We start from the raw sequence: 27133 nt of genomic DNA on the forward strand, positions 1-27133 counted from the left end.
TTAAGTTACAGTTACTTTTATCTTTTAAAAACTATTCATATTTAGCATCACTGTGGTCTTTTAATATTGTATGATTTTAGCTGTCACTATGAGATAATTGGATTTTTTATGTTGCTCGAACATTTGATTCCAACCTTTCACCAAAATAAATTTAGACTTTTTCATTGAAAGAATAAAAACATCATTTTTCAAGTACTATTTATCACACTCATATTTAAACAAATCATTGCCAATCTGTGTGGTCAATTGTAGGGGGAAAATGGTCTGAACCTTTCTGTTATGTAACTTTGTAGTATTTGGCCTATTCAACCTTACGTTTATAGCACTTCTGGGGAAAGCTTGTGTATTATGATGCAGAGTGGGAATACAGAACTCTTTAATTAATGATATGTGAAATAGGTTTTCTGAAGCGTATTTGTATTGCCCAGCCTGGCACTTGCTTTTGGAATTACAGATATTTCTGTTATGGATTCTGTGCATCTAAGTATAACAGCACGTGGCTGTGGCAAAGACACTGGTCTTTTATGAAAGCAAAGGTTTAAACCACATATAACAGCAGAGTTCAGGTCAATTCAGGTATCTATATAAAATGCAGCAATATATTTCTCTGAGTTAATATACTTTCTTGTTCTGGAAAAAAATTTTTAATCCTTGCATGAAAAAATATTTGAAAGGAAATCATGCATGCATGAAATTTGAAGTCAGTTCCCAAAATAGAGTGAATTCAAAATAATGGAGATGTGCCTGCATCTAGAACTTTAAAAAATAAATGTAGGGAGTGCTTTCTATCTTATTCATATGTACATTTCCCTCTGTGTGTGTGTGTGTGTGTGTGTGTGTGTGTGTGTGTGTGTGTTGTGTTTGTTTCCATTGGAAGTCAACTTAGGAAATAAAACATATTAAAAAAACAACAACACATTTTATTACCTAACACCAGACTTTGCCCCAATGACATCCAAATAGTAACAATACAACTTTGTATGAAAAAAAAAAAACTAAACTAGATCAGTAGAGATTTTACACAGTCAAGGATCAAGCTCATTTAATTTACGAAAGTTCATATTATTATCAAATAAAGTTATGATCCTATTTGTGATTATATTATAAGGCAAACTGTTGATTACTTTAAAGAAGAGATGTTGTTCTATGGAATGTTCTTTATAATTTAAAAGTTTTGTTTGGGCTATCTCAGTTACCTAATAGAAGATTATGTTATTTGTCTAAATTTGTTACACTAGTTTTTTTTTCCTAATAAAATATTCCAGAAATAATAGACTATGGAAAACACTTTTAAACAAGGAGATATACTTATTTGATAAAATATATCAGAATTGGTTCTATTTAGATTCTGCCCAAAGTAAATACTTATTCATGGGCATTATAAAAATTCTCCTGGTAAATATTTATAAATACCAACTATTTTCTGGATTTTTTCCCCTTTGGTAAACTCAATCTGTGACTATGTTTCTCTCATTTCTTTCAAAACAATCAAACATTATATGTACTAACTACATAATGTGTAAATAGTAGAGACCATCCAAGTTTAGTTAGAAACAATAAGAGTCAGAATGTAGTTATGGAATGTACATCATCAATCAATTGCAGAAACAGAGCACAGGGAGCACAGTGTACATAAATCATACCTCTGATAAAAGTGTAGAAAATACTGATGGTGGAGACATGGCGATTATCTAGACATACACCAGAAGTTTAAATCTTCTGAGAATCATAAACATTAATATTTTAGGTCTGTTTCCTAGTAGAAGTCTGAGGAAACAATAAATGGAAATCCTATTTCCTAATGAAAGATAAACAATAATTAGTAAAACAGAAAAAAAGATGAATATCCCACCTCAGATCCAAAGACTATCTCTGAGTTCTAGGTAAAAACGGACCAACATTCCAGCTTTTTGGAAAATTTTTCTCCTAAATAGTATAAATTGATGACCAACGATTCTATAAGAGTTCAAAATGAATGCTTCACTGTGAAACAAAAAGAATGGTAATCAATTCATCATTTGCTATGTAGACTAGACTGAGAACTCTTTCTTAAAAGGACTAATTTGCCAGAAGTGAGCTTTTTAGTAAGTTCAGATTTGAAATTACCCATATAAAAATGGAAAGAATAGTTTACTAAAGATAAAAGAAAACCAATAAACACAATATAATATGAATTATATCAGAGAGTTACAAGTAGAATAAGTTCATATATGTAAAAATATTAAGAACATTTAAAAGGACAAATTGACTTTGGAATGAGAAGAAAATAATTGTCCCAAAACAGTAAAAACAGAAAACATAAAGTAGCTCACTTGATTTAAATAAATTGTTCTTTACCGATCCACTTCAAAAGTACAGCTAGAATAAGAAGCAAACTTGCGAACGTTTCAATATGTTATGAGGTATCATTGAGAAAACAGGATTGCAAATAGGAGAATCACATTGAATGAAGCATCAGGGTGACTCAGAGATATAGAGAAAAAACTGATGGTTGCTAGATAGGAGGGGGAAGGGATGGGGGAAGGTGAAGTGATTAGAAAGTACAAATTGGTAGTCACAAAATAGTCACCGGGATATTAAATACAGTATAGATGATATAATCAGTAATATTGTAAAGATTATGTAGGGTGCCAGGTGGGTACTTGACTTCTCAGGGAGATCACTTCGTAGACTGTGTAGATGCCTGACCACTGTGCTGTATACTTGAAGCTGAAGTAGAATAACATTGAATGTTAACTACCATGTTTCCCCAAAAATAAGACAAAACCGGAAAATAAGCCCTAGCATTATTATTCAGGATGGCATCCCCTGAACATAAGCCCTAATGCGTCTTTTGGAGCAAAAATTAAATAAGACCTGGTCTTATGTTCAGGGAAACATAGTATAATTGTGTATATTGTGTATATGTATATATAGATAGATAGATAGATAGATCCATCCCACCTCATATAATTATATACATATATATATTACATTACAATATATAATATATATAATATAATATAATATATATGTATATAATATATAATATAATATACAATATAATATATAATATAATATACAATACAATATATAATATAATATACAATATAATATATAATATAATATAATATATCATATATTATGTATTATTTATATATAAAATATATGTCTATATAATATATAATATATATTATATATAGTGTATATATAGTGAATATATATTGCATATATATATATATATATATATATATATATACATACATATATATATTCACAAGATGTAAAGTACAGCATAGGGAATATAGTTAACGGTATTGTAAAGAATCATTACAATGTCAAAGAGGTAGTAGATTGGGGGTATTATCTCTTTGTGAGGGGTGTAAATGTCTATTATTCTGTTTTATACACCTGAAACTAATATTTTCTTTTTTTTAAAGTTGGGGTGAGAGCACATTTATTTGTCATAAGAAAAACATATTTATGTTATTTAACCCTGAAAACAACTTTGAAAATTCAGTGCTATTATTTAAATTTATATTAAATAACTGATGTGTAGAGAATGTAGTTTTTCTCATCAGATTATGCACACGATGAACTCTATAGAGTTTTTCATGACTTGAGAAAAATCTTCAGATGGCTTCCGATTATCCACCAATTTATCCTCTTCTCATCTTAAGAGACAATTATCAGGGTAAAACGATCTAAGCAGAGACTAGCTATACTTTACATAAAAAAGGAAACAAACAGTAAACAAGTATGTAAAATTTCAGTTAATGAATAATAATATGGAGAAAAATAAAGAGAAAGATAGAGACTTCTTGGAAGATGTGTGTGGGGAGGATTTTTTACCTAGATCTCTTTCTTAGAAAGTCAATCAAAAGAACCCAAGAGAGTGAGCCATGTGAATACATGGAGGGAATTGATCACTTCTATATCCTGAAGCACTTCATTCACTTTCACTTCATGGAAAAACATGCTTTTGTGGTCCAGCTCTCACTGACCTCTCATTCTTAGTGCTTTTGGATTCTTCTCACTGCCTGACCAACTAATGGGCTCGACATAAAGAGGAATTTAGGTTTTAACTGTGGTACGTTTTGGTGATCATTTCATTTGTGAAATGGTGAAATTGGGTCAAATTGAGTCAATATGGTCAAATTCTTAGAAATCATATCAATTTTTGAAACGGATGTTTTGTATTTCACATGTAGGAAATACTGTATTTATGGTTCTCTCTGTCTCTGTCTCTCTCTGTCTCTCTCTCTGTCTCTCTCTCTGTCTCTCTCTCCGTCTCTCTCTCTCTCTCTCTCTCTCTCTCTCTCTCTCCCTCCCTCCCTCCCTCCCTCTCTCTCTCTCTCTCTCTCTCTCTCTCTCTCTCTCTCTCTCTCTCTCTGTGTCTCTAATTTACCTGAGAAAAGGCTGGAAAGAGGACACCTAATCATTAGAATACTATTTTATTTTTTAAAGAGGAAAATATTATCTGTCTTGTTCGGAAATTAATTTTTTAAGAGTGTAATGCCTATAACTATTGGAATGTGTATTATACTCTTAGACCACCCAGGCTATGTTATTTACATATTCTAACTTTCTCTGCTCCTTAATTTTCATGAGGTCCAAATTTTGGAATTGTTTTCTCCAAACCATGAGAGATGATAAATATTCTGTAAAGCTCTGAGTGGTCTCGTTTTGCCTCAGTCACTATTTTACTCTTTAGATTTGAGGCATGTGCCACCATTGTGGGGACTGAGGTTCCTCATGTCTAAAATACGGGGGGAGCTGGTTCGTGATCTCAGAGGTCCCCTGAAATGGGAAAAAAATATGACTCCAGTACTTTTGCATTTTCTGATTGAGATTCACACAGACTGCAGGTTCCACATCTACACCGGGATATTTATATTTATACAAATAATATTTCACGTCTCCCCAAACAGGTGTTTATGCAAAACCTTACAAGTAGTTGGCCCCAAGCTACCATGGGTGATAAAGGAAAAAAAAAATTAAAACATTCCTACCGTGCTAGAAAAGAAAGTGGGAATGATTATAAGTTGTGCCATAATGTTTCCTGAAATCCGATGCAAGTAAGATAAAGTGAATTGGTACTTTTACTAGAGGAATTTTAAAACACTCAAGTGGATATAGAGGTCTTTTACAAATCCTTCTCTGTTAACAACTGGAAATGTTAAAATGTAATTCAAATCAAGGGAATAAGCTGAGTTAAATTGACTATTGAGTGTTTGTTTTTTCTTTAGGTTATTCATACCATCAGTGCCACTGATAACGATGATTTTGCCAATGGACCAAGGTTTAACTTCTTTCTTGATGAACACCTGTCTATAAACCCAAACTTCACCCTGAAGGACAATGAAGGTGAACATGAATACATACATTTTGGTCTATATGATATCAGCTTTGATTTGATATGGAATAGGCCTGAGCAGATTTACTATATTCTTATATACCCACCAACAGCTTGCAAATCAGCATTCAAAGTCAGTTTGATGTTAATGTGTTATGATCTGTGAAGAGCTTGTATTTAAAATTGAGCCATATGTACAAATAACTTTCATTGAATTTATAAAGAAGCATCCCTTTAAATAAGAAATGTACATGTAATGTGCTCTTGGGCAAATTTTGAGAGGAATTTTAGCTGACAAACATGTTTACGAGAGCTGCTGAAACTGCCAGGGGTAGAAAAAATTTAAATTAGGAAAAATGAAAAATATGTCCTAGGGACAGTTTGGAAAGGAACTACAATGTTTGAAATCATCTTGCATTATTAGCAAGGCTCCCAAGATGTGCTGTGCAAATTACATATCCTCTTGTTTTTAGGAATATTTTCCAAAATATGGGTAGGTAAATATGAATCATGGCAGGGTATTGTGGAAATTCTTAAATTATTTTTAAATTATTTTGTAATTGTGTGTGTGTGGGGGGAATAACACCATAATTTACTAACCAGAGATTCATCATGACTTAGATTCCCTATTTGGTAGATACTTCAAGGTTGTGTAAAAGTCACACTGTTACACATTATGTCATTCAGTATGTACAGTGTTCTGATTAGCATCAAATTTCTTTTTACCCAAACTGTCTCTGACCACATTTATCTGAATATGATGTCATTTGGGATTTAACACTTGCCTTAGAAATACATGAAAGAAACAATGGCACATACATTTTGGAGTCATCATTTCATTCTTCTGCTGTACCCTTCATGGGGAAGCCTTTTCAAACACAAAGTAAAATAATATCACTAAATGACAATCCACTAAACATTTTCCCATTATTCCTAAGATAGTTTAAATTATCATAGCAAGAATTCCAAATTATGCATTTTTCCATACAAGGTTTATATGAAAATATAAAGCTTGTATGTGTCTCTCCTTTTAACTAGTCCTGTGGTCAGTTCTACTTATATTAATACATATTTGTGTATGACACATTGTATTTAACTGACTACTGTACATATATTTACATTTGAAATTTCATCCTACAATCCCAAATACATTTAATGTAATTAACTACACTAAATATGTAAAAAAAATCAATACATATGTCCCCATATTTCAAATAATTGCATGATTTGGGGAACATTCAACTTTCTGTCTTAAGAGGTTGATATCATGTTTAGAAACCCATAATTATGTTTCCGCTGGAGCTGTTGTTGAAACTCCCATTAGTGACTAATTGTCTTTCATACAAGATTATTATATTTGGAATTTGTGAATTTAATTAGTGAATATATTCAAAAGGTCTTAATACAGTGATTAGATGACATCATCAGTGCTGGGAATTCACATTTAAAGAATTCTTGCTAAAAATATATACACAATTTTAAAAGGGTATATAATGCTGAAGTGTTTTAACATGTATTTTAACCATACAGATGAATGCTTAAATCAGCTACACCATATGACATATAAGAGAACTGTGAAAAGTTGTGTAGGTATAAACATATTTGAATTTATTTGTAAGACTATTTTTTAGAAATTTTGAAAATTGATGACATTATAAATAACAAAAATAATTTTAGGTAGAAAAAATTAGCAACTTTCTTTAAAAAAGTTGCTAGTGCATAGCTGAAAACTTTTACCTGAGTAAACAGACTTTGTTATACTAGGTAAAATAAGCCACTAACCTCTCTGAGCCTTAGATTTTTACATCCAAAAATTGAGGTTAAAAATTTACAACCATAAATTGAGGTTTGTAGCTTTGGGATAATTAGTGATACTATATGTAATTTTATTATAGTCCAGGTGATCTTTTCTCCAAAAACAAAGCAGTCATGGATCATACTAAATAGATAGAAATGGAATAGCTATACCCAAATGAAGACATACATACACACATGCATATATTTATGTGTACACAAATATTTCTCTAGACAAAAACTAGAGCAAGCCCACAAAGGAATAATACTCAGCAAACCCAGGCCTGCTGGATGTGGGTAGCTTGGGCATTGCATTATATGGATTAGAAAACATTTATATGCCCCCAGAAAATAAAGAAAGAAATCTACAAGAAAAATTTAAAGCCATTTTTTTCTGTGCCCCCTGCTTACACGAAAGTGCATATTCAGGGAATAATAGAAATCAACATCTGACACAGCCTCCAAGCCAGGATGAGTGATCAGGAAGTAACTGGTTTACCAGTACCTCTAAAACTGATGTATGGTAAAAAATGGAAAGGAAAAGATATTTCCAAAATAAGAGAGAAAGAAATTCATATTGATATATATTGTAAACCTGGAAATCAAAAATTTAAGAGGAAATAAAGCAGAAAATGAATGTACTCTGAATAATATAAAATACATAAACAATCAGAAAAATACTGTAATATAAGTATTTGTTAATATATTTCTCAAAATTAAAAAAACTTTGCAAAAAACAATAAGTGATTAAATGAAATGAGACAACAATGAAACAACACTATTTATGAAAATAACTTCAAACTCTTTATTAAAATAAAACTAATTTTTTATGCATAGAAAAGTATAGAACTATATGAGAAATATGTAGTAATTTAGTTTGACATGCATAAGGATATAAAACATATAAATTGAGGTTAAAAGTATCTACTTTGTAGCTTTGAGATAATTAGTGATACTGTATGTAATTTTATTAGAGTCCAGATAATCTTTTATATTTTTAAAATATAATTATATATATATATATATGAATATATAACGTATGTGTACAAATCATATATATATGTGTGTGTATACACACACACACATATGTGTATATATATATATACACACATATATATATATATATATAAATGATAGTTATTGAACAGATAGAAAAGCATATAGGACTATACAGAGAAATATATAGAGGCGTACTTACGTATGTAGAACTATGTAGATATAAATGTTTATCCATACATTTAAAATTTAATTATATATATGTATATATAAGCATGCAATGCATATATATGTATATGTATACACATACATACACATAGATGCAGAGAGATGACAATAAAAATTAATAGACAGTATTACCTCTAGACTGTACAAAAACAGAGATCTAACAAGTCAAATGTAAAATTCATTAATTGATATGTCAGTTTAAAACTGCCTATGTCAAAGATAGAGAGAAAAAATTAACTATCAAAAAGAAAGAAAAGGAAAAATAGTTTAAAAAAAAAACTGTGATAATTAGTTCTAAAGTAGATCTCTGGTCCAAAATAAATAAACAAACAAACAAATAAATAAATAAATAAATAAATAAATAAATAAATATGACAGTTGATAAAAATTATAAGCTCAAAATACTGCAGGAAAATAATTTCTAATTGTCGAGCTTCTCTATATTTAGGTAAAAATGATGTTAAACTTTTAGGTATTAATATGACAGTTATTTAAGACTTTTTTCCAATGTATAAGAAGAAGCTTTTTATTTTTAGCTATTGACATTTGGCCAAATATTCTATTAATGTTTGTCTTCAGGGCTTCTGAAAAAATAATAGACAATAAAAATAACTTAAAATTAAGATGTCATTTCATTTGTTAAAACTTAAACAGTTAAAATTCAATTAATAGAATATGAATCTATAATTTCCAAAGACAGGAAGATTTTTTTTCAAAGTTTAACAATTAAGCTTATTTTATCAATAGAACACAAGGTCAGAAAGCAGAATAAAAAAGATGCAAATTAGAAGCATAAAAATGAAAAAAAGTAGAAACTTGTTCAAAAACCATCAGATTAAATCCCATTCTTAAAGATATCTCATTATATTTTAAAAATATACTATTTTACACGAGTGAACCAGGATGCTCAAATTTTCATATTTTTCTGTAGCAAACATTTTTAATAATAAACTAAATTTAAGAATCATTTAATAAAATGAAATGATAAAGGATTGACAAAAGCAAGAATTTTAAAAAATGATGAAGGAGATGTATAGTTAGAAGAAAGAGAAGAGGCATATCCTAACAGATATCAAGACATAAAAACGACTGTAGTGTGAGACTGTAGTTGTTTTGTTTTTGTTTTTGTGACACAAGTGCCTGACTTAAGCTTATATAAGTCTGAAATATATATATATATATATATATATATATATATATATATATATATATGTATGTATACTGGACAGAAGGCAAAGGTAGCATGTTTAACCCTTGTGGAAAGGGTAATCCAAAAAACACCCTTTGAAGGAGACCAACTGGCTATAAATCTAGAGAAACTAACATTAGAATCCCTCATACACATGCACACAAATAAATTATACATTGATTAAATAACTACTTGCAAAATTTTAAAGAAATTTTGAGGAAAATGTAATGGACTAATTTTACGTAATTGGAGTGGAAGAGGATTTCTTATAAAGAACAAATATCACATGCATAAGATATTGACAAATGTGATAATATTAAAATTATTTTATTTATGCATCAAATTACTGCCAAACAAAATGTGAAAATAGGTCATAACCTGGGATAAGATATAGATATACATATCTTATCATATATAGTATTTTTATAAGTAAAGATTGGTGTCATGAATGTATTTAAAACATCTCACAAAATAAAATAAATATTCCAAATAGAAAACAAAACAGTTAAAGGACAGGAAAGAATAAGTAATGAACTGAAGAGGAGTACCAAAATAGTAAATCAGCATGTGAACATTTGCTCAGAACTATTAATGATCTAAAACATAAAAGAGAAAAGATAATAATATATTATTCAGATGTACCCCATTAGCCAAAAATAAAAACAAAAATAAAAGCAACAATCATGTAACTATTGAAGATGTGTTAGAATAGAATTCACACCCGGATGTTGAAAGTATACCCTAATTACATTCTCACCAGTTATAATATTTTTGATGTAATTGCATGGGTGCTGGCAGAAGGCTTGATACTCCTGGTCAGAAATAAATTATTCAATTTCTCATGGCATGGATAGCAGTATGAATTTCATGCTTCCCCTCATTCTCCTTACCCCAAAGTCTCAAGGGAGTTAAATGGAGTGGCCCAAGGGCATACATACTGTGTGTGCACTGGGTTTGAGTCAAGAGAAATGGACCCTGAAAATAGAGAATCCTGATATTCTATAATTCAAGAAAATCAGGTTGAATTGTGTCCCAGAGGTAGTCGTTGTGTTTATTGTATGGGATGATAAGCAAACTGCCCTGCCACTCTGGAGGGAGACAGTCTAAGACCGTTCTGCTGTCTAAGACCATTCTGAATGAGAGCTTAAGCTGCATTCTGAGGCATGAGTAATAAAGTGTTTTGTGTCTCACTCCTGAGCCTTATATCTTCTACTACCATCCGTAAAATCATAGCAGTCTAACTTGTTAGCATGTGACAATGGTCAATTCTCAATTCCTTTAGAATTTTTCCCACTTTATTGGACTAATTCCTACTAGAAGCAATTATTTTAAAAAAACACCTGTTTATATATTATAAGATGTTCATATAGGTATACTTAGCTAACACTGGAGACAAATACCTTAGTAATATTTATGACTGGAATCATATAAGCTAGTAATGTCCTCAGAACAACCAAGATCTTTCTCCATCCGGATAATATTCCCCATTTACAACCCAAGTCTGCTTGCTAAATAATTAAGTTTAATACCATATTCCATGTTTTTCCAGATCTTTACTATCTTCAATAATCTTTTCTGCCATCTGTTTCATCTCTCATTAATTTGGAATCTGCTAATTTATCTGAGCTTTGGAGAACACATACTTCTTGAGTGTTTCCCCCTATTTATATAAAGGTTTTTGTTTATTTTTATTTTTTTATTTAGTGCCTATTTTTTTTATAATTCATTATGACTTGTTCTGGGAATATATTGGTAGAAAACACCAGTATACATTTATTACTTCGTTCTAGGAAACAAGAGTCTTATCAAAGCAAATACATCCATTCAAAGAAAACGTAGTCCAAACAAATACTGCTTAGTTTGATAGCCATTTCTTTCTTTTATAGAAGTGCAAATCTCTGTTGCAATTCTCTATCTTTTTTATGTTGTTGTTGTTTTTAATCTTTTCCTGTATTTACTTATGTATATTAATCATAATGATTTTGCAATCATTGTCAGCTATTATAATTCTATTATCTCAAGAGAGTGGCGGTTTTTTTTTTTGTTTGTTTTGGTTTTTTTTTTTCCATGGGTCCTGGAGAACCAAGACTGGGACTTATGGTCTTATCTCTTGTGTCTAGTAATTTTTTGTTGCATATTTCTTAAAATGTATGAACCTAGAAGATATTCAAATAATTGATACATTTCTTCAGAAAATATTCACAATTTTTTCTGATAAGCAATTAGAGAGGAGGATTATTACTTTAATCCAATCAGATTTGAACTAAGTCAAAGCTGATTTGCAGTTAGTTGCCTTTAGAGTAGTCTCTGATTTTGTCTCTGTTCTGATGGCATGGTCTTCTAGGGCTTTCAACAGAGTGCACTGGGGACACCCAAGCTTGTCCCTCACTTAAGTCATTGTTCAACAGTAAATAAGAGATGGCAAAACAAACAAACAAAGCCCTTTCCAGGGCTTTTCAGCTTAGAGTTTTAGCTTTCTGATGAACCTCTAATTTAAACTTTCAATTTTCTTTAGAGAAAATCAGCCATGTGCTTGAGGGCCCTCAATTTCCTAACTATAGGCCCTGGGTACTTGCATAAAAAAATTCTCGTTTCTCTATTCTTGGGTTGGAATTCCAACCTCTTGTTCCTACCATGTTTCTCTGAAAATAAGACCTAGCCAGACAATCAATTCTAATGCGTTCTTTTGGAGCAAAAATTAATATAAGATCTAGTATAATATTATATTATATTATATTATATTATATTATATTATATTATATTATATTATATAATGTTATGTTATGTTATATTTATTATTTTTATTATATTATATTATATTATATTATATTATATTATATTATATTATATTATAGACTGGGTCTTATAGTAAAATAAGACCAGGTGTTATATTAATTTTTGCTCCAAAAGACACATTAGAGCTGATTGTTTGTCTAGGTCTCATATTCGGGGTAAAACGGTATAAGAAGATTGTAATCAATATTTCACCTCTCCACATCTTTCTCCTCTGGAATCTTATTTCTAGTTGTTTTGCTTTAGCAGTTCCTTAATGCCATCAAACACATAATTTCTTGAAAAATGTAGGCTTTGTCTTTGTTATCAGGGAGTATTGGTCAGTCACAAACTACTATTTTACTAAGACCTACATCTTATAAAGCAAGAGTCATTTGGGAACAATCTCATTAAGTAGTGGGGATATAAACTAGGCTTGGAAGAAAGGACATCGTTCAATAGTAATCTAATTATCATTGAGCTGCTGGCTGCCTGCGTGTTCACTGATATGCTCGTTATTTGTTCTTTAAAATTTAATTCAACTTGGTTCAGAACCCAATCCAATGTATTGAGCAAAACCAAGATCCTCTCCAAAATGTCTGTGGATTAGAGTGAGGTATATGACATTGTCACTCTTTGTGCCAGCTACCATTTCCACCAGTTTTTCCCTTTTTCTCTGCCTCGTTTCCCCTGTTACCCTTCCATGCTTACTACAGTCTTTCTCCCCAAAGTACCATATATTCAAAGCTCAAACTATTCAGTTTAAAGCTCAATAATGCTGAAAGTTATGGGTCAACAGAGTATAGCAAAAAAGCAGCCCAGCTTATCACATATCTGGAAGAAATAACAGATTAAAGAAATTGTAGCCTCAGAAATGATTTCTAACGAATTCTTCTAAATCATTACTGGGATAACATGTCCAACTAAATAAAAGTGGCCTAAGAATGCATCCTGAAAGTCAGTTCCAAAACAGAGTGGTGTTGAAATCTGCAAGAAAATATTTAGGCGCTGGCTCCAGCCCAAGCCGCCCACTGTCCCTAGGAATCAAAATTCAAAGAACCCCCCTAATTGGAAAAGCAAAGGACATTGCAGGGGTCAAGTAAGTTAAGGTACAGAGGCAGTTAGCATTATAGGGGTATACTTAATATTAGAAAGAAAAACATACACATCTAACTAAATTTGTAAGCTAAAATATTACTGATTTAAAAATTATGGTAAGATGACAAAATTCAAACTGATACTGCTGAAAATGGAACTAGTGATCAGAAAGATCAAAGAGGAACAGCATTGCCCAAAATAATAATGCTGTCCACACCTTCTCAAACTGACAGGGACGTGGGGTACCTTTCCACTCCATGTTGCTACGTCTACTGTTCCTATCTTCTACCAACCTCCAGTCACTTCCCCCTTTTCATCCAAGTTTTGGCCGCACCGTGTCCGTCCACTTGGAATCATAACTGGAAAAGATCCATTCCCATACCAGCCAGTTGGCCAGCACATCAACCACCCAACACTTGGATCCCATCTTTAACCAGAGCATATCAATTAATTTTTAAATGACAAATGTGGTTACAAGATAACCTCCACTCCCTAATCACAGCACTTATTACACTGTGGGCTCTGTCACCATTTAGACTGTAAGTTCCATGAGGACAGAGTTTTGTGTCTGACTTATTTACAGTTGTATTCCTTACTCCTACCACAGTACTTGACACAATAAATTTGAATAAATATTTGTTAAATGCAATTTAAAAAGCGGAGGGAAGCAATATTGAGGAATGTTTCAGAGTTAGACTCTAGAAATAGGTTACCTCTCTTTGAAACCTGATTTTTCTGCTAATTGTGTGTGCTAATTGTAGCCAAGTCCTTACTCTCAGTTTATCTCAGTTTCCTATTTGTGAAATGAAGATATGGTGACAATTATTATTTTATGTTGATGAAGAGAGATCAAAATATAAAGAATTTGATATCACACACAAAGTGCTACAACTTATAAAGGGTACATTGAAGATTGTGTTTATTTAAATGAATAAGTAGATGGAAAAACAATAATGAATATATGAAATCACCAAGTAAAGGGAATATTTGGGTTTAAGAAGAAACAATATGCATGTATCCCAATGAAATCCCCTAACTTGTCAGATGAGGAAATCATTGTACAGATTTCCAGACAGTGAATTTGAATTGTTAAGAGAATGAGTGGAGATGAAGTACAGATTTTAGAATTATAAGCAAATAGTCAGTGGATGGTTTTTAAGTAACATTTAAGAAAAAGAACTACAGTAAAAGTCTTATCTTCCTACCTAAGATAATACTCATGTGTCAATCAGGGAAGGATATTTTAAAACACTGTCTCAGAAAACATAAAAACTATGTATCCGTTACAATAAAATACCATTGACAAAATATCTGGAGCTATAAGAGCTGAATAAAAATAAGATAAAAGTAAATCTTTTAAAAGGTAAAGGCAAAATATAAAAAAAAAATGTATGATTCTACATTGAACAGAAACAATGATTTGAGTGTAGAGTATAATCACATATAAAAGTAATAATGGCAATATGATAGAAAGTGTAATACATTTTTAGGAAATGTCTGTGAAATGCACTTTTAATATTTTCAATAAGAATATATTAATTGATTATATCTAAAAATGAAAACACCTGAAATAGACACACAAATGTGTGCTAGCAGGCACATACACACACACACACACACACACACACACACACACACACACACACACACACACACACCTATTTCCTCACTTGACATTTTACACTGGCTGCCCAACGTGTTTTACTTCAGCCTCATTCTATATTACTATTCGCCACCACACTTTTCCTTTCTTAGAATGTTTTTATTTTTTTCTCTAAAAGAAATTTTGTAGTCAGCTCTTAAGTAAACATCGTTTTCCTCCTACCACTTAATCTTTAAGGTGATATGCACTGTGTCCTCTGTCTGGGAGGCATGAGTCTGAGCTCTTCAGAATATAAGGAATTAAAACGCACAGCTCCTGCATTCGAGAAACTGGCCACCTAATTGAGAAAATAAGGATGATACAAAATGTAACTTGCAATTGAGGGCAGTGAAATGTGAATTACTTTACAGAGATCACTGAAAGTTGTCCTCTTAGAAGAGGTGGAACATGTGATTTTAAAGGACAGAGTATTCTACCAGGTACAGCAAATCAAAGAATACTTTTTACTCAGGTGGGAAATGAAGACAGCAGAGAGGTGACAGAATGCAGCATCAGTTATGTAAGTTAGAAGAATCTAGCCAAGGAGATGTGACTAAGCAGAGACACAGATATTTTAATTCACTAATAAATACACTAATTATTAAGCACTGAGCTGCATCCCATGCTCCAAAAATAAGATATTCTGCCATAAACCCTTCAGCTGCTCTGGTACAAATGGTGGTGAATAGAAAAATGGTGCCAAACAATAGTCTTCAATATTTATCTGGCAGGTTATGACCCCTTACTTACCTGTTAAGTACTGAAGATAGATTTGGAAAATAGCCAAATGAAGGATTTCTTTTCTTCTTTTGGTATATATCTATATAGATATATTAATTATGAATATCTCTGTATTCACAATTCACAGCTCTGTATATTGTGTGTGTATACGTATATAAAACCTTATTTTTTATCATCAACCGATAATATATTAATAATGAAGCAATTATACTTAAGATTAAAAGCAAGAGTTCAAAAGATAATTTTAAGCTGCAGTATTCTTAAACTGTATTACTCTAAAACAACAAAAACAGCATGAAATGTTTTGGGATTAAAATGCAGTTTTCCCTAGTATCACTTTCTCTTTAAATTGTGATAGGTAAGATTTTAATTTTAGCATTAAAAATCCATTGTATAATTTTGACTGCTTAACCAAATATCTATAGCAATGAACTATAGCCATAATGTGTCAAAGTCTATGAATATAGGCTTACACCCGGGGTCAGTGCATGTAATTACTTTTTCATTCATTTTGTAATATAAATTGTAACCTAATTGCCCACCATAAAACCATCATTAGTCTACAAGGTAAATCTGTTGTGCTTCATGATCTTGATGTTGCCTCTTAAGGGACTAGGTTTTATTTGAGGCAAGGAGATTTGCCAGCCTACTTCATAGGCATAATTCCAATTGTCAAGTGAATTTATAAACCTTACAGATTTTAGTAGGGGAAAAGGTAATTTATAACTACTATACCAATGTATCTCTGTTTTCAGGGTTCTAAATAACATTTAATGTGCTTTTCCAATATGAAAATCCTTATAATTTTGTTGGTAAGTTGCTATCAAGAATATCTGCTACTCATATTTGTATTTCTTCTTGTATATGTTTTCCAGTTTTGCACACACTTCTATTCTTCAAAAATAAATGACTCCAAATAGCACATTCTTTTAAAAATAATGAAAGAACTGCACTGAAAATGACCATTTTTCATCATATTAAACAAAAGATTCTGTAGACTGTCATTTTCACCTTGCTGAAGCATTCTGAAGATTTTCTTTTTTCCTTGGGTTCATTATTTTTCTTTATTTCTTTGCAATACTCATTTCTACTTCCAAAAATGAGATCATATTATTTACAAATCTTTTATTATTTTTTGCAGAACACTAAAAGGTCACATAGGAAAATACTGTTTTTCTTTATGGATATTTGGGTTTGGTGAAAGAATAACTTTGATTTACATTGCATTGAGTTGAAGATAAGGGACATTTTCCAATTTGACTATGGAGCTGTTGAAAAAAATGTCTTTTTCTTTCAAATTTCGGAGTCCTCTAGTAACTAAATGTGTTTGATATATATTGGAAACCATGGGGCATTTTATGTTTATTTTGTACTTCTTTGGCATTGTCAGATTCATAGTAATCAATATTGCCATAGTTTATTTCTGTCCTTCAAACCAGAACTCCCAGCTGGTGTAATAATATGCATACTTTCTCTACAGATTATAACCATTTAAAATTCTGTTTCTGTCCACAGGGCTTCAAAAGACCATTTAACGTTGCGTCCATTTCCAAATAAAATAGCACACATAGCCTGTCCTGAGAACATAGTTGCAAACGGAGCCTCAGACGTCCTCTAGTGGATGTGGGAGCAGCTGGGCCTGCTAACTCGCCTACTGCCAGTGATGAGGCCCTTTCACTTATGCTATGAATGCTTTCTCTTCCCAATCAAATCTCCTTCTTCACTTATGATGTTTATCCAGTCACACCTGACAGAGTCACACTGTCCTTTATGTGAAGGTAGAACCCAAAGCTTGACTAGTCATAAGGCAGTTTGCATGTACTTAAATGGGAACGTGTGACTTGCAAATGTAGTGATATGATTTTTTGTAGTGGGTCTTTTGCTCTAGATAGAAAAAAATATATATTAATATGCTTTTTTTTTCTCTCCTTAGTTTAACCTCTGTGAGTTTTATTTGTTTGTTTGTTTTTAACCTTTTATATATTTTTTTGCTAATGGGTTTGCCAGCCCACACCTCCTCTCATCGTCTTATGCTATATGTACTCCCACTGACAGCAAAAGGACAGCTGACTCATTCCCTAAGCAAAACAATAAAAGTAGAAAAACAAAATAAAAATGTAGCTAATTTTACCATTCTGTGCCACTTCGTTTTGCTTTCCTTTTGTGAAAATGCAGGTTATACTCTTTTGCCTTATTCCTTGCTCAGAACCACATACCGCTGCAAAAGTCATCTTTTCCACTCTCTGCTTTCAGGCAGGGGGAACTTGAAGCACTTTTTAAAAAAGCATTATATGTTACCTTTATAAAAGCTCTCTAAGAGTTTGCAATTTTCTTCAATATTTATAAATTGAATTACACCATACATACTTTCTTCTACTTTGACTCATCCATTCCCTACTAAAAATAATAGTATTTGTTAAAGGTATGTGATAAATAATGGGAAGAGGGTTTCTCTCTTCGTTTTTTTGTTTGTTTGTTTCATTTTGTTTGTAAACTGCTGCTCTTATCTCTATTTCTGTAATTATTATGGTGCTATGATTACGAGTTATTTTGAAAATGGGGTTGGATTTCTATTTTTAAAATTTCCGTTTTTATTCTTTGTCACCTTCACCTAAATTAATACTCTTATGTAAATGCATGTGTTATTCATGAAATTTGCTTATTTTCCTCATGATTCATATTTTTGTTTCCTATGTACTTATCTTCTTTTTAAAAACTCTCTAATATACACAGTCGGGGATACAGAGATAGACATAATTAATATCAAGAAAGGAATGAGAAGTCCCAGATGCAATTTTAAAAAGTTGATAATAGATGGTAGTTTCTTTTCAGACAGAGGTGTTTTCCTGCTGTGAGTTAGGGAATAGGGCTTGCAAGAAAATAGCAAAATCAACTTAGAATACCTAAGTATGACATCTGATGAAGGGAAAAACAAAAATTACTAGATTGATTTCTAATCTCCTCTGAGAGCATAGTCTAAGTTGCTCTGTATAATTAGTGAAGTCATTTAGGATGGTTGCTACTATTTTACCAGCATTTTTTATGTATCTGAAAGCTGAAACCTGAGGCATTGGATGGCTGTGTTTATCTGGGATTTAAAGATTATGAAGGAGTGTGGCAGATGGTCAAAGGGATGACATTCCAGGGTACGAATAAGAACCTAATGACATATCAGATCGTACCTTAGTGGTTTGGCAGAAACACAAGTGAGACCAAGAGGATATTTACAAACTTAATAAACAGATAGAATCCAGAATCTGAAAAGCCAGATTAGGGTAAGTCTAAAATTCAAAGAAGGGGATGTCAGGAAACATGAGAGAAATAATAAATTTCAGTAGGGAGAGTGAGGAGATCATGCTGCCAAAGTATTACAAGATACATTAGATCATTTTGGTTTTAATTTCTTAATACATGTCAAACATAATAAGGACAATATAACAGAAGACAAGTTCCTACTGAGTGCAGTTCAAATCACTATTTATCACGTATTATGTGAAAGGCGCTTTCAAGGAAAGCAAAAGAGCACCGTTTCATGCATGGGCTCTGATAATAATTAAATTATAAATGGATTTTTCTGCTGCTGGAAGACCATGCAAAAAAAAACACAAAAACAAAACAAAGAAAGAAAGAAAGAAAATGATATGAAGCCACGCATATTTATCTGTCTGGTGGAAGTATTTCCTACTTTCTCTTCAGACACGTTAAAAAGAAAGTCCACTAAGAGATCCACATATAAGGATCTCATGTTTCTGCAGTCCTGATAGATTTGGAAATACTATTTTAATAATCTGCTAGGCTATGGTTGATATAAAATATATCTTTATGCCTGCATCATTATTCAACAAATCTGTTGAAATGACAGGGAGTGAATGGGTGTCTAATGAGAGTTTAGAAGAGCACATAATTTTGATACTTCCCAAGACCTAAGATAATATTGGACTTTAATATAGGATTTTGTGTGTGTGTGTGTGTGTGTGTGTGCTTCAGGGAGTATTTTAAAAGAATGCCTTATTTTAACTTAAACTGTTTTGCAGTTTATGAAAGTAGCACAGAGATTTTAATCTTTCAAGATCTGTCAGAATACTGAACAAAAAAATAGACATGTACTGCTAAAAATAGACATAAGAACCTAATGACATATCAGATCATACCTTAGTGGTTTGGCTAGTTTTTTGCTAGTTCAAGAAAATTTGGTCTGAATTCCAGAACCAGTATACAAGTTGTATTAGACTATCATGATCTGTAGCCTTCTTTCCTGTAGAAATATAGATGTTGAAAGTGTACCTATCAAACCAACAATATATTTTAGTATAAATATTTTTGTGAAAGGTCCCCACAAAATTATTAGTCAATTATAAAATTCCTACAATTCTTCTAGCTACAAAAATAAATTTTATTGCTATTGCTTTTCAAACGACTCCAAATTTTAATTCTTTTATAGTCTTCACAATATGTCTACATGAGTCAAATATATATCTTATAGCAGTCTCCCTCATTTCTCCTATATGTGCCTATATCCTTTTCTGGACAAGAAATGGGATATGTAAGAAAATAAATAATGCATTGTCATCTACTTTGAAAGTTTAAACATGTTTAAGGCTATTTCTGCATTACATTGAAGATACAGTTGCTTGGAATATCAAGACTATATTGATTATACCCATAAAGATATTAATTACTAAGAAAGTTTGCCAAGATTTTCTGGACATTTTCTGAGACCATTTGGTCACCTAAATCTGCAAGTGACATGTAGAATTATCACACTCTGTTATTTCAAAAATCCTTCATATGATAAATGTTTCCAATCTTTTACCATTCCAGTCAAGTTGTTGTAAATACAGTCCGTTGGGTTAAAGCATTACTTTTAAGATAGGAAACCCAAAAGTATGCACAGCATTCCAATGAAGTCTTTTCAATAAAGAGATGCATAGAAACCCTATACCTTTATTGAATGCTTCTAAGACTGTTTTAACTTAATGCCACCTCTCTCATATGAAAATTTTCCAAGTATGCAATGTAACATGCATCGGTATGTCCTCTTGATAAAGACCTTGTGCTGGTTGTTCAAACTCCCCATGAATCCTAATCCAATATCTTAGCCATATTAAACTGGATTCCAAATGTTCTGTAAGCTTCTGTCTTCATCTGAACTACTGAGAGTAAGATTGAAGAACCAAGCTTGTGTATGCATTAATAGAGATTGCCCTTAATTTTACATTGATAATTAGCACTTATCCATTGATAGAAATTCTATTCCAGTCTGCTATGGGGTTGCTTTATTCAGCTCATATTAATGTTTTTTAAGTTCATTTGGTAGTCATACAAGACTTTCTATAATACTTAATTTTTAAAACATGTTTAAAGCTAGTGATTTGTTGTGGCTGTTGTCTAAATTGCAGCTTCAGCTAGACCAATTTTGTTTTCTGTGTGTGTGTGTGTATATATATATATATATATACACACACACACATATATTCTTTTTATCCGTTTCATTTTAGATCAAAATTTTCTTTTTCAAGTTCAGAGAGCCTTGTACCAAGTACATTTTTTGTAGTTCTAGTGAGGTACATATTATCCCTTGGCAAGAACTCATTATTCTGCTGTGCTAAGCTTTTCTAGGTGGGCAGCTTTTTGCTTTTTAAATCCTCTTTTCTTTTCAAAAGTCAGACCTTCAGCTGGAGAAAAGAAAGTACATTTTTATGCCTCTGTGTCTGAGAGTTTTCTGTTTAAGAACTTAAAGTATACTACAAATATACTTTTGCTTTTTTCTTGTTTCTGATTGCATGTCCAATAATTATTCTGAAAGAGGACATGCTTCCAAATTATGAATGTAAAGTGTAGACTGGACCAGACCCATAAAAGGAAGTCCCCGGCTAGCACTGCACGTTATCATGTCATTCCACACGTCATTATTCATGGTACTGAGATCAGTGACCAGTGCCTTACATCTCCTCTTCAGAAGGCCAGCAATGAGATTCTCAAACATGTTTGTGTCTGTGAATCCTTAGTTCATAGGTTTTCCTTAGACTAAGGAACTGTGCATGTACATAGGTTTATATTAATCACAATGGAACATCTCACAGCTAATGGATGTGATTCCTTAAAGCTCAGGTTTTCTGTGAAAGTACCTGTGGCTGTTATACAACATGTATGATGCAGTTTCTCCTCTTTTCCTTTCTCTATTCTGAAACCTACTTCACAATAGACAATTTATACATTTCTTTTTCCTCTTCTATCAGATAAGAAAATCATCTTTAATTCCTTACCAAATTATTCATTTATGCTCTAGAACATACCTTCAACAACATATATATATATATATGTATGTATATGTGTACATACGTACACATATACATATGTACATATATATACACATGTATATACATACACAGACACACACACACACATCAGGGGTGCCAAAAAAACTGTGTACACATGACTTGCATTCATCTTTTATCGGTATACATTGAGTATTACAATATTAATACAGTATTTCCTTTCTTAAAATATGTATACATTTTTTGGCACGCTCTGTACGTATATATGTATGTATTCATGTATGTATATATGTATGTATACAGAGATATATAAAGATATTTAATACATATATAAAATTTATATATACATACAGAATATGTATATAACAGAGATATATAGATGTAGATATAGACATAGATATATAATTCATAGATGTATAATTTACATATATGCAGAGATAGATACATATATAATATCTATCTATCTATAAAATTTATATATGCATACAGAATGTATAGAACTCATGTGTTTTATTGCTTGACATTTAATATTTGAAAAATTTGTCTTTCTATTGCATTAATTTGTCAATGAGCAATCAAGAAAATATATATGTAGGGTACTGTATCGTGACGATCATAAGCATACTTATATGTAACAGAATTCAAATTTTCAAAATAAATTTATATGAGAGGAAGAATCTGTAAATGGAATTATCTAATGATTCATTAACTTTTTAGTGAGACGTAATTACCTCATAGGTGTAGTTGCAGGTTGGGTTCTCTGGGAAGTTGGAGTTCAGAGGATATGATGTTTATTGCCGTGTACCTCTGGAATCAACATCTGTGGACCCCAAAGGGAGGAAGAAGGTTTGGGCAGAGTGAGAAACTGAGTTGCCATGATATTGTAATGCCGCCGCACTGAGCCCATGAGAAAGCTTGGGAAAATTAAATCTGCCTTTTAGTATTGTCTGCATTCTGAGAAAATGGCTTGACCTTTATAACCTTGTAGCAACGAGTCATTGACGATGCACTGCTTCTAAAGGGTATGACCTTGAGCCAGCCAGCCATCTACAGCTAGGGCCCGGAGTCTTTCCAAGTAGAGATCTAAGCAGCACTTCCAAGTGTGTAGCTGGAGGATCTTTAAGCTAGCAGACGTAGAATGACAAATAACAATGCTAAGAGAATCATGTACTACATGTACCTGAGGCCATCAATACAAACTGGAAGTGAGTTGGTGGAGAAGAGGCAGTTTGACATTGTACTTTTGAGCAGAGGTCTAGAATATATTGCGACTGTATACTGATTATTCATTAGCTCTGTGGTTTTGGCCAATGTATCCTCTGGGATTCAGCTTATTTATTTTCTAATTATTATTTATAGCAAAAATAATATCCCCTAAAATGTAACAAATTTAACATCTTATCCTTTATAACGTTGGGTGGATTAATCACAATATATCATGTGAAAATTTGCTATATAGTATATAGCATTTTAAAAGCATATAAAAATAGAATTAAATTTTATTCATCATTAACTTTCCCATGATGTACCCAGTATAACAAGAGTAATTCAAATCACAACTACATCTAAAAAAGTTTGTCAATTGTTCTGGTGTCTCCATAATTATATTATCTATACCAGTGGCTCTCAAACTTTTTTGTACATGAACATCACCTGAATGGTTTGCTAAAACTGTAGATGTAAGTTCCTATTGTATTTATTCAGAGTCATCAGGTTTGGGGTAGGGACCACTGGCTCACCCAAAAGTTTAGGATCTACTGACTTTAAGTTATCTGTATCCTTTTAAGTCATTTGGCTATTATGTTCATGCCCAAAATGTTTATTACTTTCACCCTCCTTGCCTTCCACCATTCTCCCCACCACCCCTTTAGTTTGAACTCTATTAATTTTTCAAATAGGTTTCTCAATTTGAGAACCAATATTAGTTACTCTTTAATAATAGCCACTTCATTACCCCCTTGTCCATTTCATAAACAAACAAACAAACAAATCCCACATACTCATTTTATCCACTAAAGGAAATGTGACTCTTTCATGGCGGCTTTACTAAGTACATTTTGTTTTGCTTATGTCTGTCATAGATAACACAGCCAGCATTCTGACAAGGCGGAGGAGATTTAGTCGAACTATTCAGGATGTGTATTATCTCCCCATTATGATCTCTGATGGTGGAATCCCCTCTCTCACCAGCAGCAGCACCCTCACCATCAGGGTTTGTGCATGCGATAGAGATGGGCGCGTGCGGACCTGCCATGCAGAAGCCTTCCTGTCCTCGGCTGGTTTGAGTACAGGAGCCTTAATCGCTATCCTTCTGTGTGTTCTCATCCTCCTAGGTAAGTCATCCTAAATCCTAATGCCATACGATGGCACTTCTAAATATACTACAGTGGCCAGCGATGCATTAGAGAAGAGAGAGATATGGAGAGAGAGAGACAGAGAGAGAGAGAGACAGAGAGAGACAGAGAGAGAAAGAGCTTCTAAGTGGTTATATATTTATTTTTCCATCATGTGCTCTCCCTTCTACCTATATGCAACCTTATCTTTTACTCTTTTCTTGTTACTGTACATACATTAAAATAAACAAAACTATATGTTTTGGTGAGACAGAGATATTCTTGTAAGAAATGTTTCTTGCTTTGTTTTTGGGATAGAAGACAAATTACCTGTACAGAGGGAGTAGAGAGCAAGGTGCAATGTAGTAAGGCTGAGAAGTAGAATGGAAATTTAGTCAGGGGCGAGATAGTTGGGGGCTTCCTGGGGCATGGTAAAGATGGTGGGCTTTGTTCTACAAGTGTAAAGAGAAGTTTACAGTAACAGAGTCCTGTTGTAAAAGTTGCATTTTGAAAAAAGATGGCTGTGAATGAAGTAGAAAACAAATTTCATGTTGGCAGGAGAGCACATAGGCAAAGTGAGAAGGCAATGCATGTCTTGCTCAGACAGCATAGTTTGGATGAGCATACTGTGAGTGACGAAAGGTGGGCAATATCAGGATGTTTGAAGTGAAATCAAAAGTGATCTTGGATACTATGATACAGAACACTGGATAATAATATTTATCAAAATTTTAGCTGAAATTTTATCGAAAAGTACCTGAGATTCCATTTGAAAACTGTGATGTTAATCATTTCATGTTACTGAACAAATATCTAATGTTTATTACATAGTGCCATAAACTTGTTTCTTGATATAAGTTTCCAAGTGCTATATGTAAAATAGCCAAAAAGGTTATTTTTTCTTTTTTTTTTTTTTTAATGATCTTAGATAAATTAGTATGTGGGGAGTCAGTACATAATGTATTCAAATGCAATTTTTTGGCAGTTTAAGTTATGAAAACTCAAAATCTCTTAGAATTCAAACCACTGGAATGATTAAATAAATTAATTAAGTAATTAATTAATTAATAACAAGTAAGAAATGTTTACCCGAATTTAAATTCCTTTTTGAATAAAATAAATTAATGGAACTTAATGAATTCATTTTAACTTCCTTAAATTAAAAAATAATAATAATCAAGTGGATTTAAAATCCTGGCCAAGCTGCAAGGTAAAATAACTGAAGAAAAAGAAGTACTACACAAAAAATAAAATATTCATTAAAATAAGGACCTCTCAAAAGTAATAGTTTATTCATGTTTCAACCTAGATTATATAACCAAACTTCAAAATACCATAAATCGTTTATAATTTTGAATGAAGAAGGACAAGCTCTGTATCTCCTATTTCTTTTACAACACCATGACTCTACCATATACTTTTTCCCCAAATGACCCACTGTAAGGAGTTATAACTTGTTTCACATGTATGGTTTTATAGACTGGTGAGAGGATATCATTTGAATATATTCATTTGACCACCAGTTTTTGAATAATGATTTAACTCTCAAATATGTGTCTAATTATTATCTTCAGTTGTTCTTTTGAAATAAATTCGGTCTTGGGATTTTTAGGTAACATTTAATTTGGTTTTCAAACATTTTCTTTTATTAAGCTTATTGAGTGACATATGTTAATAAAATTCTGTAGGTTTCAAGTGTACATTTCTATAATACTTCATCTGTATATTGCCATTAAAATAATGGTTTAAAGTAAAATTATATGTTTGGCATGGTTAATAACCATAAGTTGATTATATATATATATATATATATATATATATATATATATATATATATAACTTATTTTCTTACTGAGGCTATCGCTATTCATGAAGATTCTTTTACCACAATGCCACATTTACACTTTCACAACTATGATTCTTTCGTTCCTCCACAAGAACTGTTTATGTAGTCTGTATTGTGCGCCATCTGCTCCAGAAACACCTACTGAACAAGCATGAATATAAAGCAGTTCATTAAGAGCACATCTTATCATCCATGTTTCCACATTTTCTCTGAGTTGATCTGAATTTGCCTTTGACTAGCGGGGCCATATGTCCATATTTGTCCTGACGTCCTGGTGTAATTATAAACAACATCCCCTTTCACCTTTAAACGTGTCTCAGATTGTATGATTAATTATATTTTGATCCTTATATTAAGTGGGTATGTAACAAAGCAAGCAATATTGAACACTGGAAAATAACTATCTATGCTTGGGAAAGGGACAGAATGTAGAAGCTCAAGATTCAAACTTAACTAGTATTTATATTTTGAATCAAAATATATCAAGAATATTTCGTAAAATTTTAGGGAATAAGCAAATATAAGCTATCATATAATAAAACCCAGCATTACTCTCTGTTTCATTAGGCAAATATGGCTCAACTATTGGTGAAGAAAGCAAATAACCTCAATACTTTGACAATATGTAGTATTGATCACATTCTCCCTGTTATGCATGAACATAAATTCCCTTGACATCAATCACCAAACATTTCAACATAAAGGAAAATAACTTGATTTACTGGCAAAAGTAAGAAAATTTACTCAAATAAATATAGAAGTAGATATTTTAATCTAGTACAGCCTCCTCACTAAATCATACAGATGAGCAGAAATATGTAGTGGATAATAAATCTAAACCTCTGAATAGAAAGAAGTGATTTTCTTGAGGATGCAACTTG

At 32.0% G+C, this 27133-nt stretch overlaps 1 protein-coding gene across 3 annotated transcripts in view; it reads left to right on the plus strand.

Annotated features, from left to right (window-relative positions):
• CDH18 (cadherin 18) overlaps positions 1-27133 on the plus strand; it is an 870012-nt gene that overhangs the window by 838802 nt on the left and 4077 nt on the right. For 2 of the 3 annotated variants that reach the window (XM_081054270.1, XM_081054269.1), the window contains 2 exons: positions 5229-5346; positions 24155-24406. In XM_081054270.1, the coding sequence (XP_080910396.1) occupies positions 5229-5346; positions 24155-24406 (370 nt within the window). The remainder of the gene's footprint in view (positions 1-5228; positions 5347-24154; positions 24407-27133) is intronic. The other variant, XM_081054271.1, reaches the window with a different exon arrangement.

This window comes from Rhinolophus hipposideros (assembly GCF_964194185.1).
Source record: "Rhinolophus hipposideros genome assembly, chromosome: 7".
Classification (NCBI taxonomy): domain Eukaryota; kingdom Metazoa; phylum Chordata; class Mammalia; order Chiroptera; family Rhinolophidae; genus Rhinolophus; species Rhinolophus hipposideros.